The 18,957-nt window shown below is 36.4% G+C and overlaps 1 protein-coding gene across 2 annotated transcripts in view; it reads left to right on the forward strand.

Annotated features, from left to right (window-relative positions):
• LOC106877218 (TRAF3-interacting protein 1) overlaps positions 1-18,957 on the forward strand; it is a 202,974-nt gene that overhangs the window by 154,594 nt on the left and 29,423 nt on the right. For both annotated transcript variants that reach the window (XM_052968703.1, XM_052968704.1), the window contains one exon: positions 14,442-14,524. In XM_052968703.1, coding sequence (XP_052824663.1) covers positions 14,442-14,524 — 83 coding nt within the window. The remainder of the gene's footprint in view (positions 1-14,441; positions 14,525-18,957) is intronic.

Raw genomic sequence — 18,957 nt, forward strand, 5'->3', positions numbered from 1 at the left:
ATATAGGTGCAGGAGTGGCTGTTTGGTGAGTAGCTTGCATCCCAACCACATGGTTCCAGGTTCAGTCCCACTGCAAGACACCTTGGACAAGTGTCTTCTACTATAGCCTCGGGCTGACCAAAGCCTTGTGAGTAGATTTGGTAGACCAAAACTGAAAGAAACCTGCCGTATACATGTGCGTGTCTGTGTGTCTATGTTTGTCCTCCCCACCGTTGCTTGACAACCGATGCTGATGTGTTTATGTCCCCGTAACATAGCAGTTTGGCAAAAGAGATCGATAGAATAAGTACTAGGCTTATAAAGAATAAGTCCTGGGGTCAGTTTCTTCGACTAAAGTTGGTGCTCCAGCATGGCTGCAGTCAAATGACCGAAACAAGTAAAAGAATATATATAAAATCTTGCCCACAAGGTATGAATGTGTTGTTCATGTTCGGTTGGTGACCTTTTCTTCTTTGTTTGTCTAAAATTCTGACTTATTTTGTCTAATTAAAATCTGTCATTAATTTCAGATTTGTTCCTTTTGATCACAAATATTATATTAGGATTTAATACTACCAAGCTAATACTAAGTAGCTGACATATTTTCTTGAAAGCAAGTGGGGGTACTTGTGGAGATTCAACAGTGTAGTTGGCTATATCACAGACAACCATTTCTAGTATCTATCTTGGACTTAATAAATGGTTGAAATTAGATAATGATAACTGGTAACAGATGTTGCTTGGTAAACGACAAAGACAGGTCATCTGAGTAATGTGAGTGAGCTTGTGGTTCTTTCCCTAATTGGTGCTTATGATATTCAACATCATTTGTACCTGTACATGTGTGTGTTTGTATACAAGTGTGTGTGTATGTGTATATATGTGTGTCTGTATGCAAGTGTGTGTGTATGTGTGCACATACATGTATCTGCGTGCCTGTGTGTTTATTTACATTCATGTATCTCTGAAAATCAGGAGCTACAAATGGTGATGTATTTTCTCATATCAATAAATAGGCTTTATGCTTATGGAGATAAATGGGATAAGAGATCCCTGATCAGAAAAACTAGTATTGATTAGCCACAGGATGGGTATCCAGCTATAAAATAATATCTCAGTAATGCTTTCCAAGCCAATTTCAAAAAAGGACCTTGGAAAGGAAGAAAATATATGTCTGTATAAGCCTCTATGTGTGTGTGAGAGAGAGAGAGATGAGTGAGAGAAAGTTGTGCTAGAGTCCTGTTGCTTTTAAATGAAGAATTATGTCATCAGCATAAGAGTAGGTGTTGTTGAATGTGGCCCCAAGTTGTAAGGTCATTGATGTATAGAAGGAAGAAAAAAGGAGGCAAAATCAAACCCTGTGAGGCACCAGAGTTGGTTGAGAGTAGGGCAGAAAGAGTTCTGTCAGCACATGCTACAAATGATGTGATACAATAGGAAGAGCTATATTAGTCCTAGGGATGAAAGATGGGTGGAACCCGTAAAGAGGAAGTTTTGACAGGAGATTTGCATGCCAGACATGGTTAACTGTTTTGATACCAACCTGCCTGGTTCTATAATATAAACTTCTTGTTTTAAAGTGAACTAAATTAAAAACATACATCAAAACAATATTAATTTATATACCAAAAATTAGCTTAATAGTAACACACAATTATTTTATTAAATTCTCTGTTATTTTCAAAATTAATTGAGGACAAAAGCAGTGTGAAGCAACAGCACTGGTCTCACCAAACTTCTCTTAAGTGCAAGCCCGTTAATGTGTCACATAATGGAGCAGGTCTTTGAAGAAACCTCACTGGTAGTCCCTGAGATATGACAGAATTTGAAAGTATTTGAGTTGGTTATTGTTATCGATCATTTCCATTACCTTGTTATGTAGCAACCTGAAATGTTCTGTTTTTCTTGTTATAAGAACCATCTGTTTCCAGTGTTAACTTTCTAATTTTTATTTTTGTTAAAGATGTGATAGAACTTCCTTACATTATGTTGTCTGTAGATATAATTCAGCTGTGTTTCAAATCTCTCAAAAACTTTAAATCAATATTTTAGGTTTTTTTTTTTCTTTGGCTTATTGGAAAACATAATTGATTATTTAAAAACATTTAAATATGCAATTGTTAAAACTTAAAACTTGAGGTAACTTTATGTCCAAATTGTCATAAAATTAATAATTCTAACTATTTAATGTGAAAAGTTTATTTGATATGATAACAGGTGTGATTGAAATAAATATTACTTGAGTTGGTCAACAATAATAGGAACTCACTCAATTTTCTGTCACTGAAGTATCAGTGGTAAAAGTTCTCAATGAGTCCGTACCATTGGAAGTTGAGACAAATGTATCAGATGCAGTTTTTGTAGTCATTCTCATTTAAAACAATTGCCTGGTTTCTTTAGATGAAAATTGCAGGGTCCAAAAAAACACCATGCTTTGACTGAAAAAGAAACTCAGTCTATTAGTGAAGCCACTTGTCACTGGCACTACTACCTGATAGGCATTTCACTATAGAGACTGACCAGTATTCGGTAAGTTTCATGCTTCATAAATATTGTAGGAATAAAATAAATAATGACAAGTATTACATTGGGGAACAGAGATATCACGTAACCACTTTAGTATCAGCCTGCTGAGCATAATGTTGTTCCCTATGTATTTTTCAAATCATTTTGCAGAGTGACGTTTTATGATCACTGATCTCTAGTCAAAATTCATAATCTATTGTGCCACTCAGGGATTATTCTTTTGCATTACTGTAAGATGTTAAATATGAATTTCTCATTAGCAAAGGAATTTGGTGTGGTGGACCCCTGAGCTATAATCCTCAAAGCTATGATGGCAAGTTGGAGAATTTGGTGAAGGAATTTGAAAAATAGTCATAGCTTTAAAGTCATATGAATTGCTTGCTAGTTACCAATAAACTATTGCTTACTGCTCACAGCTAGTATTATGCATCCTCATATTATTCTCAATGCCTCGTTGCTCTTCCACAGAGACCTCAGTGCCTTTGTGGTTGTGTAGTCCTGGATCAGTTCTGTTGAGACAACACATTTACATAAACAAAACAGCTCATTGGTTGATGAACAAGAGCTCTTACACATAAACCTTTGCTACACTCATGTTTTCTATACCTGGTGGTAAATAGAGTAGAGCCTGTTTTGGCATTAATACCAATATAAATTACTTCCAAGAATGAGATTCAAACACTGTTTGAAAATAGTTATGGAGACAGGTTGATCAGAGAAGCAACTATATCTGTAGCTAAAAAGATGAAGTGGTCCCTGATCAATCATTGATGAGCCTTTGACGATTGCTCTGAGGAAGATAGTGCTGTTCTTGCATCCTGCCAATCATTTGGATTTGTGGATTGAAAATATTATGAAAGATGAAGAATCTCAGTAAAACCATTGAGAGTTATTACAAAAATGATTTCAACCAAATTACTAAATTATTCTATTGTAAAAATAAATCAGATTTTTACTGTGACACATTTTCTGTTGACTTGCATGACATGCAATTTTTTAATAGAGGAGTCATTTATAAATAGTAACAAACTATGCTGAGTTTTTTTGTATGAATGTAGCCATCTGTGTGCTGTTTGCATTATCAGATGTTCATTATTGTTACTCACAGTTGTATGTTGAATAAAGCCTTCAATTAAGGTATCTTTTAATTGCTCGAGATTTGCCTAGAAGTTTCAAAAAAGTAATTGATGAAAAAAATATGAATTAATAAAGCTATAGTAAAAATCATCAAGAGAAGACTAAAGAAGACAAGTGTCTAAGATTCTATTACCTGTGAGCAATATCTAAAATGTACTTGTTGACATGTGAGAGGAACACCATTATTCTCAAACCCTAACAGTTAAAAGTCTGTTAAAAGCAGAGGTTATTTCCTTTAGACATCAAAGAGATTTTAAAAGGCATGAACCTATATTCAGGTACAGCTGTATGTATGCAAGTGTGCATAGAGACACCTATCTGTATGCACTGTAAACAGAGTGGCTGAAGTCAATACACCTATTCAAATGGGTGTAGTGCTAGAAATGATTCTAACAGCATGAGAAATGTGTTAGTTTGGCTGCAAGAAGAAATAGAAAGTCAGTAAAATAAAAAAATAAAAAATAATTTTACTTAATTCTTTGTTATATATATAAACACACATACACACATGCATAATTATGATATATTTGTTTACATGCGTTTGTTTGAACTTGGTCAGAACCATTTCTTCTTTTTATTTTTTGTTCATACATTCATCATAGTATTATGCTTTCCCAACCTCTTGGTCTTGGGTTCAGTTCCACTGCATGGTACCTTAGGTGTCTTCTACTATAATCCTGGGCCAACCAAAACCTTGTGAGTAGATTTGGTAGATGGAAACTGAAAGAAGCCTGTGACATGAATGTGTGTGTGTGTGACATTATGTGATAGTTGTAATTGAGTATCAAGCAGGATCATTCATTCCAGTATGCAGTGAAAATATAGCTAGTCATGGGGGAAAATTACGTTGTTTAGATGAGGCTTAGTGACAAGAAGAGCATCAGGCCATAGAAATCTGCTTCATTAAACTTTGTTCAACCCATGCAAGCATGGAAAGGAGGACATTAAAACAAAGTTGATGGTGAGTTAATGTATACATACAGCATGCCACAGAAGAGCAATAAATGGGTTTTTTTTTAAAATTCTAATTTAGAGTATATAATTCAATTACTCACTTAGCTATAACATGTGCATTCTTTTGCATGCCAACACACTAGGCCTTCACAAATAATAAGTATTGGATATCCAGCTCATATTCATGCACTCCCTCTTCTATTGCAACAACAATTACAGTATAAAATATCAAATTATTTACGATTGTGTACCTGAAATAACATTTTCAACCTGAGTAACCCCTAAAAACAACGCCAAATCATACATTCAAAATAAATGGAAGTGGAGAGACAAGTTACTGAAGAGATTGCAAGAGTGCAATGAAATGATTTAACAAAAAACTATATACTGTTTATAAATTACTAAAGGACTGAATCAGTGCATGTGTTTATTACCGGCATAATGCCTCTCCCAAGGTTTAATTGTATTTCTTTCAACACACATATCCACATCAAGAATCTTGCACACGAAATACACATACAAAACCCCCGGTATGTTATCCAACAATAAGCTTGGCACATGTGGAAAAACATCTATCCACAAACATAAAAGATGCACTAATACATATTCCATAGTATGTTACCTTTTGTACTGATACATATGCTATCTTTTATACTGATTGGAAATTTTTAAAAATCGTGGTGGATTTGCCGTCTGTTGTTACAAACAAACGTGGATTGTGACACATTTATAGTATATATCATGCAACTCAATGTAGTGATATATATACAACATATCACCCACCAGATTCCTAAATCATGGTGGAAACTTTGAAATCATGAATAGATTGGATCAACCTGACCTCATCATTAGCCTGCTCGTGGAACAAAATTCTTCTAACAAATGATAAGCACTAAATTTTTAATTTAAAAATAATATACAACTTGTTGTCAATGTGAAACTGAGTTTAACAACCTTTTCTTTTAATAACATTGTTGAAATAACAATTACAGACAAAAACTTCATAAAAAGTACTTAAGTTCTAATCAGTGTGAATTTCTAGAATTCAATTTGGAAATATATGTACAAACTCAACTGGTGCTAGATTCTCATTATGCAAGACAATGAATGTGAAGCTGAAGCAATTTATATCAACAATGAAAACTATATGCATTAATATGCTTCAGAAAATTAAAGTTCACTGAAATATCATCTCCAGAGATGGGGAAAAAAATCTCATGAAATGAACAACAAAAGTACCAAATTTGTTAAATAGACAAAAAAAAAAAGAATTTCAATGTTTCTCAAAATAAGATATGAGGCTCCCAAGAAAATGACGAAGCAGTAAAAATATGAAAATAACTCTAAAGTTGACATCATATCTCTAAATGAGCTTCAGTGTACTCATAAATAGGGCCCATTATTTGAAGGAAATGGCACACTTACTGCAGACCCTACTACTGTGAATATGCCGTTTCCTTTAAATTGTGATGAATTGACAAAGATATCAGAGTATTCTATAAAATACTTTCTGCTGTTTGTTCCAGCTCTCTGCATGCTGAGTTTAAATCTTGTCGAGGGATAAAGTTTGCCTTTGATCTTTTTAAGGTCAATAAATAAAATATCAGTCAAATATTGAAGTTGATTCTTTTCTGTCTCACCTCTCTCAAATCAAATATGTTGCACTATGAGAAGTGTTGTAACATACCTCTCACAGTGTCTCTTGCTCTAGAAATGTTGAGTAACTTCTTGTTGAAAAACTAATACACTACTGGAATTACACAAGGGTGAACGAATGTGCAATAAAGAGATTGGTGCACATGTACATAGCTATGCTTGGTGCATTGTTCAAAACATTACTTAGGAAACTTTACTTAGGAAAGTGACAGAATGAATGAATATTCTCATCCTCATGAATAACAGGCAGGGGCCTCAGAGACAACCACCATTCTTTGCCACACACTGCAGCCATTTATTGCATCTTCATGCTCTCTTCAGGATGAATAGGATCAGTTCTCAATGTTCTCTTCCAACCTAGATAATTGTCTGTGTTTGCCTCTTTACAGGTACTCACAATTATTTCAAGTTTATGTTCAAAATTGTCCTAGTCTGGTTGGCTTCTAAGGTTACAAATCTCAGACTCCCTCCCAGCTATACTGCCAGTATAGCTGTGGCTATAGTTGTGCCCTCTAAAGTTGAGTGCTCAACCTGGAATTTATGAGCCCCCACATTAATGCTAAATAATTGTCACTAGGTTAGGTTCAGTTATTCTTTTGACAGATATTGTTTTTGTACTGCTGGGTTTCTAGTAACCCTCCTCCTCCGGTGAGCTGGGCAGGGAAACTGGTTTAGTCACCAATGATCTGACCATGCTACAGGCTGCACCAAGCTACTTGTTACCTGGTAGCACTTGTGAGTGACCAGACATAAAACCATCAGTTACATCTATTTAACAGATATGTTTCTGCTTTAGGTAAAATAAGCCTGAAATTAGCAGCAGTCTACTTGGTAGTTTCTCAACATCATCATCATCATCGTTTAACGTCTGCTTTCCATGCTAGCATGGGTTGGACGATTTGACTGAGGACTGGTAAACCAGGAGGCGACACCAGGCTCCAATCTGATTTGGCAGCGTTTCTACAGCTGGATGCCCTTCCTAATGCCAACCACTCCAAGAGTGAAGTGGGTGTTTTACGTGCCACCAGCACGAGGGCGAATCAGGCAGTACTGGTGACGGCCACGCTCGAAATGGTGTATTTTACATGCCACCTGCACAGAAGCCAGTCCATCGGCACTGGCAAATTTCTCTTTAAATCAGTTAACAAAGCATTAACCAGCTACCTGCTAAAACTTTACCACATCTTTCTTAAAAGCAGCAAGCCTATCAAGAAGTTGAAAAAAAGCATAATATTCTCCATTCACAAGGAAGCAAACAGCACAGATATCTAAAATGTCATGTTTATCTTGACTACAAGGTCAGAGACGAAATTATCAGTGATAATCTGATTATGTTCTTTCTATCTAAGTAGAAGCTGCATTGTATAGTTTTTGCTGGATCATAACTGGGTGTTAAACAATCTGCTTTATCAGATAAATGTAGGGAAGGCTTTTGGCAATGTTGATCAGGAAAGAATATAAATCATGAACAATACTGTTGCTTATGGATTTGTTAGCTTTATCACTGATGACCACAGGAAATTGTTTCCTACAATATTCATGAAAGATATCTCTTTCACTGGAGTTTATCATCATCATCATTTAATATCCATTTTCCATGCTGGCATGGGTTAGATGATTTGACAAGAGCTGACAAGCTGGAGAGCTGCACCAAGCTCCGATTGTCTGTTTTGATGTGATTTCTATAGCTGGATGCCCTTCCTAGGCCAGTCACTTTACTTTGTGGCTTATAACTGATAAAGACAGGACTACCAATTCTACAGGAAAAAACAGATAGTGATACCAAAAAGAAGCACTATTGACTCCTAAGGTACTGCTGCCTGACAAACTGAAAAAGAATCTGGTAAAAAAAAGAAACCATTACACAAGAACAATGCAGAGTTTCCTTTAACATTCCTTAACCAAGCATGTGTGCATATGCTATTAGTATAATTGTTTAGTGTACAAGCTTGCATATTTATGTATGTCATTGTTTGAACATATAGACAAATAATCTGTCTTTTCATGCAAGACAATTACTGGTTTACCGTTAAGAATGTAAGAAAATGGATTCATGATTTTTTTTTTTTTTTTCATCTTTTAAATTGAAACACAACTATAGATCTTCAAATTTTCTTTCTAATGTTTTGTGATGCATTTGGCTAACCTTCCTTTGGTTCATTATAGCAAAACCTGCTGCCACTCCATTTGAAGTGAAGGAAATACAAGTGCCTTAGATATAATCTCTTTGTACAGGGTTCTCTGATGTTCTTGGGTGGAGAAAGAAAATAAACAAACAGAATTAATGATAATGTTCAATGAGATATAAGCTCATTTGAAGTTCAGTTCTTGGTTCTATTTCTCAGTCAACAAATGAAACATTTCATCTCACTTTAAGTGATTATACAATATAATACATGTATATTATGTATATAATGGTAAAAAGTAAACATACGCTGACATGTCTTGATATTGGCAGAGGTTTAACTGTGTGGTAACTAAGTTTGCTTTGCAACCACCTGGTTATAGCCGCAGTGACAGGTATGTGGTTATTAAGTTCACTTCATAGCTACATGGTTTCAGGTTCAGTTTCAGTGCATCACATCTTAGGCAAGTGTTTTGTACTAAAACCTAAGGCCAATCATTGGAATTCATTCACATAAACTGTACCAAAGCCCATAGTGTGTGTGTGTGTGTGTGTGTATGATCATCAACATCATCATTGTTTTAACATCTATTTTTCCATGCTAGCATAGGTCAAACAGATTTGAGGCAGATTTTCTATGGTCAGATCTCCTTCCTGTCATCATGATACCTCACCTGTTTCCAAGTAAGGTAATATTTCCTCATCATCAGATATGTTTTCACAAAATATGTGAAATGAATGCTACTGGCTGTATGACAGTTACAAACAATTTATAGCTATAGTAAATACATGTGCTCAAGGGGCCACACAGTAGGACTGAACCTACACAGCTCTGTGTGTGTGTTTTCATTCTCCAGTAAAAAAAATATTCAGCTGACATGTGAGGGCCATTGGAATGAAAATAACCTTACTTGGAAAACAAGTGGTGGTTGGTAATAGGAGGATCGTCTGGCCACAGAAAATTTGCCTCAATGAGTTTCAAGGAACCCAGACCAACATGGAAACGTGAACATGAAAATGATTATGATGGTATGATTATGATGTGTAGATGGAGACTGAAAGGAGCCATCGTGTATGTGTGTGTGTGTGAGTCCTTATACTGATAGTATTCTCAAATTGAAACAACATTCTTGTCATATTAGAGGTGGGTGACATTGTTTGCAATTTTCAGTGAAAATATATTTAGAAAAGAGTTCTCTTGAAAACATTATCTGACCCATGCAAGCATGGCAAAGTAGACATTAGCATGACAACACACAATGATGATGACAATGATAGCATTGACAACGATGATGATGATGGTGGTGACATTTATGCAAAGCTGAGTTTGTATGAATCACTATTGCAAATTTCTCATTTCTTTTGGAGACTAACTCTGTTATCTTTTTGAGGCTTTTGTGGCAGGATAGATAGCTTGAATGACTCTGTTCAAAAGATACTGATCTGGTTATATTGGCAAGAAAAAATATCTTGGCTACACACATTGTTAAAAGTTTTTATGTGCTACAAGTAGAAAAAGCAGTGAGAACTTTACTGAAAATATTTAGATTTTTTCTTACCTTTGCTTTAGTGAAGGCGGAGGTATTGTTTTCAGTCATGTTTGTTTGTTTGTCTGTGGACAAGATATCTCTAGAACCACAGGATGGATTCAGATGAAACTTTCAGGGATGTTTGGGCTCATGACTGGCACAAACTGATTAGATTTTGGGATCAATCCGGTATCGGACTAGGATTTTAGATTATTTTTCCCTGTTTTTTTACTTAATTTTTGAGAGTGGTCAGGTTCATTTGTGAAAGCAGTCGAGTTTATTCCAGATATTTTCATTTTAAAAATCATCTCTGGCTAATCGTTGCAAGGACATTGGTGTTACCTTGACAGAGGTTTGCACTCTCTGAGTGCTCTTGCCTTATTTTTTTTGTTTTTGCCTGAAAATTGCACAGGTGTACACAGCATGCAACATGGATAATTATAAGGATAATTATACTATCAGAGTTTTTACTCTTTAGCATTCGGATTGCTCTATCAAATGTAATGCTTATTTATTTATACTGTTTTGAATTAATCATGCATTATCTCAAAGCATCAAGCCTTCAATGATATGATTACTTAGTTTTAGTAAAACAATATGGGATAGGTGTGAGAGGCCTCATCTGGCCAATTTTAACATAAGACTCTTAAAATATATAGGCTGAATTGGGCCGGTTTGAATGCTAAAGGGTTTAACTTATAGTAGTTCACATTTAAATCTTGTGTATATTAAATATTTATTTCATGCTAGAGGAGTACTTTTATTGTTGATCTCTCCAATAATTGAACAGTACACTGTATATACTTTAACCCCTAATATCAGATTTACAAGGAGTGTGTTCATGAACAGTTAAGAGGCAGTACATAATGACTGATGAAAATTCCAGCAAGAATTGAAACATAAATATGCAACTGTTCCTTCTTTTCCTGTCCATGAACCTATAGTATAAACGTTTTGTTGATATTCCTCATTGTTTACATCCCTCAAGACATTGATGGATAATAAACCTATCAATACATTCTACAATACATTATACCAATGAGACAAAACATAGTTAACACACCAGTAATATATACATACATACACACACACACACACACACACACACACACACGCACAGAGTTTGTATACATATATATACTTACTTGTACACAGCTTTCATCACACAGGTATACATACACACAGCTCAGGCATATATAAACACATGCATCCTATACATATAAACATTCATGTTTCACATGTTAATACTTATTCACACAGCACACATAGGTCGAATTGTCATAATAACATCTATCATTAGTTTTAAGATAGGTGGCAGTATTGCTGATAGAGGTGATATATTGTCTTCAGAAATGTTCTTAATTTACTTATCTGTAGTTAAGTGTTATATCTATTGAATTTTATGTATGTATTTTGTATATAAATATATACCAAAATTAGATGGAATGTTCTTTTATATCTAGCTAAGTATTAAAATACAAAGTCTCTGAATATAAACAAATTTTGGAAAACTAATCAGGATACATCTGTTTACTAATTCTTCAAGCAAGTTTAATTATTTTTCATGAGAATTTTAAATGCTAGTAATTTCTATGGCGGTGTAAATTCTATTCATTATATACAAAGATATACAAAATTGTTTGGATAATTTGTGCTACACTAAATATATAAATATGCGATGACAGTTATCATCATCATCATCATCCTAATTGTTTTAACATTTGCTTTTTCATGTTTGCATGGTTCAAACAGAATTCACTGAGGCAGATTTTCTATGGCTGAATGCCCTTCCCTTGCCTCATTTCAAACAAGGTAATTTTCTCCCATGGCTGGACATGTTTTCGCAGAAGGTTGGAAATGAACAGCATTTCTTGTATGTTGATGATGCTTGTTTACAACATTTATACAGTGTCAAAACATAGAGGCACGAACACACACATAAATATATATATATACACACACACACACACACACAATGTGCTGTGCGTGAGAAGACCCGGCAAGCCAAGTAAGATCGTTGCCAGTGCCCCTGGACTGGCTCTTGTGCGGGTGGCACATGAGATGCACCATTTTGAGCGTGGCCATTGCCAGTACCGCCTGACTGGCTCCCGTAGGATTTTCGAGTGAGATCGTTGCCAGTGCCCCTGGACTGGCTTGTACGGGTGGCACATAAAAGACACCATTTCGAGCGTGGCCGTTTTCGTGCGGGTGACACATAAAAGCACCCACTACACTCTCTGAGTGGTTGGCGTTAGGAAGGGCATCCAGCTGTAGAAACTCTGCCAAATTAGATTGGAGCCTGGTGTTGCCATCCGGTTTCACCAGTCCTCAGTCAGATCGTCCAACCCATGCTAGCATGGAAAGCGGATGTTAAACGATGATGATGATGATAGATTATGGGCTTCTGCCACTCTCCACCTACCAAATACACTTACAAAGCCCTAGTCAGCCCAGGGTTGCAAGTACAAGATGCCCACTCAAGGCAAGGCACCCTGTAATGAGACTGACCTTTAAATCAAATGGATTTTTCTGGGGTTTTAGATTGAAGGAGTAATGCTCAGTTTTTATAGTTAATACCCTCAGTTAGTAAAGGTGAATGAATGACTGTTTGAGACCCCTAGATTATTAATAGACTAGACTTACAGTACGATATTTTGTAAGGGCATACTGGGAACACTTTTCTTGTTGCACCAACATCTAAAGTACTCGGTAATCTAAGGATGTAGACCAAAGAGGAGTATAGGAGAGCAGTCAGTGGCAACAGTAAGTCAAGAGCTAATATTGAATGCACAGGAAGCAGTCAAAGTTCACTCAATCAGATTAACCGTTAGCATTGTGGTGACTGTCGACTACATTATTCTCATTGTTTTGAAATAATAGTGCCTTTATCTTATAGAGGTAAGATTTTGGTGATGTGATTGTTTGTTTGTAAAATGATGTTGTTGGGTAGGTGTGAGAATTTGAACATAAAACAAGGTAGAATATTTGGGCCAAAAATGGCTGGTTTAACCTGTTAGCTTTTAAACTTGCCGTATCAAGCCAAAATTTTCTACCAGTTTTAATCAGCCAGATCTGGCTTTTCACACCTACCCTACAATGTAATTTTTTAAATAAACAATCATATCATTGAAATCTCATAACTATGAGATAATGCGCAATCCAAAACAATGCGAATGAATAAGAATTACATTTGACAAAGTAATGTGAATGCTAAACGGTTATCTGCTAAAGTGTCTAAGTAGGTGTGATTTGTCAAGATTTGTGATAGGGAATTGCCATTGATAGAACTCAAGCTTGGTGATGCTGGTTCTTTAAAACATTGAAGGTTAATGGTCAGATATATTTATTTACTATTCTCATCCACCAGCAATAGACTTTGCAGATCCACTTTTCAGAAAGTAATAGGTTTTGTAGATCCACTTGTTGAGTCTAGAGAAAAGTGCTGTCTCCATGGCTTTTGCAGGTCCACCAAGACAAGTGAGCTTAATACTGTCATTGTTTCATTTAAATAGTTGCAGGTCTACTCTTGCAGGAAAGACATGCTAAATGTTTGGCAGAGAGATGATGTTCTAGGAAGGAAAGGCAAAAATAAAAATAAGGCAAACACGGTGCTCTCTAGGGCACAGTGTTTTTCTCCTTTTCTTTCTTTCTTTTCTTTATATGACATCATTGGTTATAAACAATGGAAAGGGGATAGTTTTTGACACTACAAAGAAGAAATTTAAAACATGTTTTGTTATATTGTGAGCCATTTCATGGAAAGCTTTGTTGTAATGAAATCACTACTTTGATCAGTAAGAAAAATTATACCAAATAGTTTTAATCACAGAGTTGGGAAGAAAATGGAGATCAAATCTTTGAACAAACTGTTACAAAATTTGATGGAAAATAACACCTAATGCTGCAAATAAATATCATTCCTGACAACAACAGTTTGCAAATAAATTATACGGACACATTTAACTCTTACAATCTAAAGAAATGCAAAACCTGTACACATCCTTATTTTTCTTTGAAATGATTTAGATTGACCAAGACTAACTTTGATGTATTCTTACTATATTATAAACAATTTTGATATTTGTATTTTGAATCGGCATAAACAGGTGAGATGGATTTGTCTTGTTATATTAGCTGCACAGAATTTATTTCAGTATTAAGTCAAGTATGTTGATATAACTTTGCGAAAGATACATTCAGACTTAAATGATTTATAGACATCCTACGCTCAGTGACATTAGATCAGTGAAAAACGATGCAATAATTCTAAAACTTTGAATTTCTAACACAGTATTTACAAAATACACCTAATTACTGAGGTAGATTCATATATTTTTAATTTGAGAGAATAAATTTCTGTAAACACTTAATGTACCATACATTCTGAAAATTTTTAAGAGTACTGTAGTAGTTATCTACCTATACAACATCAATGGAAAATTTATTCTTTGCTCAGAATGTATTTTGTATTTGTACATTTTGAAGATTTTTTTTCTTTCTCAACTTTTAATTTTTCTCTCTCACTTTTTAAACAGGTGGTTTGGTAAATAAATTATTAGAAACAAAAAAAGAACTAGAAGGCACTATTGCTTCAGAGGAAAAGTCAAAAGTTAAAATTGTAAGTATGAAAATAAATAAGAATCAATATTTTGCTGATATAATTCTTTCCTTCCAAAAGATATGAAATTGTTTTATTTATTCAATTATTTAACAATTTAATCTAATTCATTCACGGTCTTTACAGAATTTCTTTAGTTCTACAGAGTAAACTGATTGAACATCATTCAAATTGATGTCCTTGTGTAGTTTTATTTACTTTGTTAACATTTTGAAGTGGAATGAGTAGTTTTGTTGCCATGTGTATTTCCTTGGCCTATATATTATTTTTATTTATTTGTTAATCTTACAACTTGTTTTATCAGATTTTCTTAGATTTATGATAAATAAGATTAGCTTGGTTAAAGTGCACTTCAAATTAATATTTGCTATTGAAAGAAGTTCAAAATGTATGTGTTATAAAAGTACAAGGTATAAAAGATAAGGCACAGCTGGGATGTTGGAAAAAAAAGATGTTCATTGAGTGAATTTAAAAGGATGAAGATAGAATTGGTAACTTTGACAGAAACAGACATATACACCGCTTGAAAATGGAGCAAAGGCTGTGAAGAACTGGTGAGTGAAGGTATTAGGTTGCACAGTTTAGCTAAAGAAAAAGCATGATAATTGCTTCTAAATCACCATGGGGTTTTACAGTCATATAGTAGTAAAGAATCACATTCTAAAAGAGCTGTATGTGTGATAAACCCTCCGTCACTCCACCCCCCCCTACACACACACTTATCCCTCCTCCCAACCTTCCACTACCCCACCACCTCTCCCACATCTGACCCATCAACCCCTCTCCCCATTTCAGTCTCTTGTTACCACTCCTGATCTTCCCCTCTCTGAGGTGGAACGCACTCTTCTCAAAAGGGGTCTACGCTTCAACCCCCCATCACTCCATCCAGTAACAAATTTCAGGCGCATGCTGATCTTCATAGCTTTGTGCGCTGTGTCAGGCTATATACATTATTTCACAACACTCCACCTGCATCTAATGAAGAGGACTACTTCACCAACCTGGGCCACTGACCATCCCACTGGACGCCAGCTCCTGGTCAATTCCATGCAGTTGATCATTTTGCAGGCATTTGTCAATGCGTTGCAGACTGATTTAACTTTCACAGGTGTCCCCGACATCTAAACATCTCCCCAGCCAATCTCTCAGCTCTTCGATGTCTCCAATGCCACAAAGGCATTATCATATAACTAGCCGACAAGGTTGGAGCCATTGTGGTGTGGCGTGTGGACCTCTACAAGGCCAAAGCTCTCCACCAACTTTAAGACACCTCCTTCTACTGCCCTCTGCCCTCCAACCCCACACTTAGCTACCAACTGACAGTATCCTCCAATATCCATGACCTCCTCTCGTCTCCCTCCCATCACCTCCAACCTCATTGTCCGCACTCCTCACACCCCCCACCTTCTACTTCTTTCCCCAAATCCACAAACCCAACAACCCTGGCTGCCCCATCATCTCTGCCTGTAACTGACCCATGGAACTTGTCTCTAAATACCTCAACCGTGTCCTTTCCTCCCTAGTGGCTCCCCTCCCCTCATACATCCATGACACTAACCATGCTCTTCGTCTTTTCAACTCTTTTTTTTCTCTCCTGGCCCCTCTAAACTTCTCTTCATTCTTTATATCAAGAGTCTATATACAGTGATGCCATACCACGAAGGACTTCTTGGCCCTCAAACACTACCTACTCCTTCGATCTAACCCCCAACCTGACATGTCCATACTTCTTCATCTGGCCGAACTTGTTCTCTCCCTCAACTACTTCTCGTTCATGGTTGAGTTTTACCAACAAACCTCGAGAGTGACTATGGGAACAAGAATGGGCTCCAACTTTGTGAACCTGTTTGTTGGCTATGTTGAGGCCCAAATATTTTCAAGATTCACTGGTCCCACTCCTAAATTATATGGTCACTATATTGATGACTGTATTGGTGTGACCTCACATCCCACGAACAACTAGACTCCTTCCTCTCTTTTGTGCAATCTTTCCATCCTGCTCTCGAATTCTCCTGCACCATTTCCAACGCTTCTGTTGCCTTTCTCGACATTTCAGTCAACATACACCACTCCATTCTCACCACCTCCATCCACTACAAACACACCGACTCGCACCAAGCTCTCCATCCTCTACTCCCAATTCCTCCATCTGCACAGGCTCTGCAGTGACAACCATAACTTTGAGACTCAGTTTCAACTCATGGCTCACCACCTCATCTTTCGTGGATATCCCCTCACCAGAGCACATTCCATGGACCATGCCCCTGCTCTCTCTCCTTGCACCTATCCTGCCATTACCCATCTCCCATTTCTCCTCACCTACCACCCCTCTACCCTACCTCTCCAACACACCATTCTCCGAGCCTTCCGGTAACTCCAGTCCAACCCCCTCCACTTCGCACATCTTCCCCAACCTACCTCTCCGCTCCTTCAAATGAGTTTACAACCTACATGACCTCCTGATCCACAGTTTTTTCCCTAACCTCACTTCCCAACCGGGCTCATTCTCCTGCTCCTGCCCATGCTGCCCCACTTGCCCCTACCTCTCCAACACCACCATTCTCACAGGCTCTCATCATCGTCCCTATTATATCACTGACTCTTTCATCTGCACTTCTAGCAATGTTATTTACTGTGTCTCCTGCTCTTTCTGTCCTTCTCTGTACATCGGTCAAACAGGAGGCCGCTTGGCTTACCGGTTCGCAGACCACCTCCAAGATATTAGACTCGGGAACAACACCCTAGTTTCATATGGGCTCAACTTCCTTCCCTTCTTCATCTGACTCCCCACTCTCTTCATCTCATACCTACTTCCTCTCTTGCCCTGACACCTACTTCCTCTCTTCACCCCTACCCACCTTCTCCCTTCATCGTTACCCCCTCCTACGACATTGCAACCCACAATCCCAACATGCTATCCCCCTCCCACATCTTCACCCCAAACCCACATGTCACCCTCACATCCCCACACCCCACCCTTGCATCCCCACCTCAACACCACCACACCTCAACACCATCACACCCCAACACCACCCCATACACTAGCACTGACCACTTCCTAGCACCCACACCACATCATTCCACACCACACATCAGACCACATCACACCACCCTGCACACACTAGCACTGACTCCCAGTACCCACACCATCATCCAAACACCCACACATTACAGAAGCACACACTTACACACACATCCACACGTCAAGGTCACCAGCCCCTATCCACATGCACACATCCACATGTCAAGGTCAACAGCCCCTATCCACACTCTCACATACACATGCATGCACACCTTCATTTTGGGATCACCAATACTCTATTCTAACTACTCTTTTCTAACTAGCCAGCTACCATGATTGATTACTAGCCCCTGAAGCTTTTTTTCATTTTCTCACTGTTTATTTCCTCATGTTACTTTCTGCTGAAGAGCATAGACTCAAAACATAAAAGACTTTCTCACCTTCTCGAGCGTTAAACTAATACATGTATTTTGATGTATATATATATATATATATATATATGTTGTAGATGGTCTAGTATGCGTATATACTGTTGTAATTTTATTTTTAATTTTTAATGCAGTGTATATTTTATTTGATTTTAATGTGTTAATTTGAATATAATTAATTATTTACAATATGTATTTTGAACCCATTTTTCTATTTAAGGTTTTCTTCAATTTTTTTTTTTTAAATAGGTTGAATCTATATTAAATTCATTTGTTTTGTTCATTGAGCACCCAGGACCGTTATTTGATACGACCAATGAAACAGATGTGTTTCAAATTTTATATTAGTTTTGATTGCATTGTTATTCCTTTCCCATTTCTAACAAAACTGTCCAATGAACGGGAACGTGATACTCCGAGTAACAGTCTTTTGTTATATTTCTGCTGCTTTTAAATAAAATATATATATATATATGTGTATGCATGTATGTATGTATATATGTATATTTATGTGTGTGTGTATGTATATATATATGTGTTTGTGTGTATGGATATATATAAAAATCATTGGAAGAATCAGTTTATTAGATGGAGTCCAATTAATGTCATCAAATAAATGGAACAGGTTTTGATGCTAATATAGATTATGCATTTAATTTAACCAGACAGCTGTTTCTTTGCAAAAGACCATATAATATTGAAGAATTGGTATTTCATCAAAAGTAATACACATTATTATATGATGTCATTTGGAACTCATCAGTGGTTAATAATTAAATATTTTAATGTTTAAAGCTTGTTCCTTTAGTTTTCTTCTTTGCGATCATTATATTGATTTTGTTTTCTAATTAATTCCTTTCACTTGCCAAATAAAATTCTAAATTCATATATATACATATATCTATATATGTATATGCATATATATATATATATGTAAGTATATGTATGTGTGTGTGTGTATATATATATATATATATATATAT

Source organism: Octopus bimaculoides, chromosome 6 (genome assembly GCF_001194135.2).
Source record: "Octopus bimaculoides isolate UCB-OBI-ISO-001 chromosome 6, ASM119413v2, whole genome shotgun sequence".
Classification (NCBI taxonomy): Eukaryota; Metazoa; Mollusca; class Cephalopoda; order Octopoda; family Octopodidae; genus Octopus; species Octopus bimaculoides.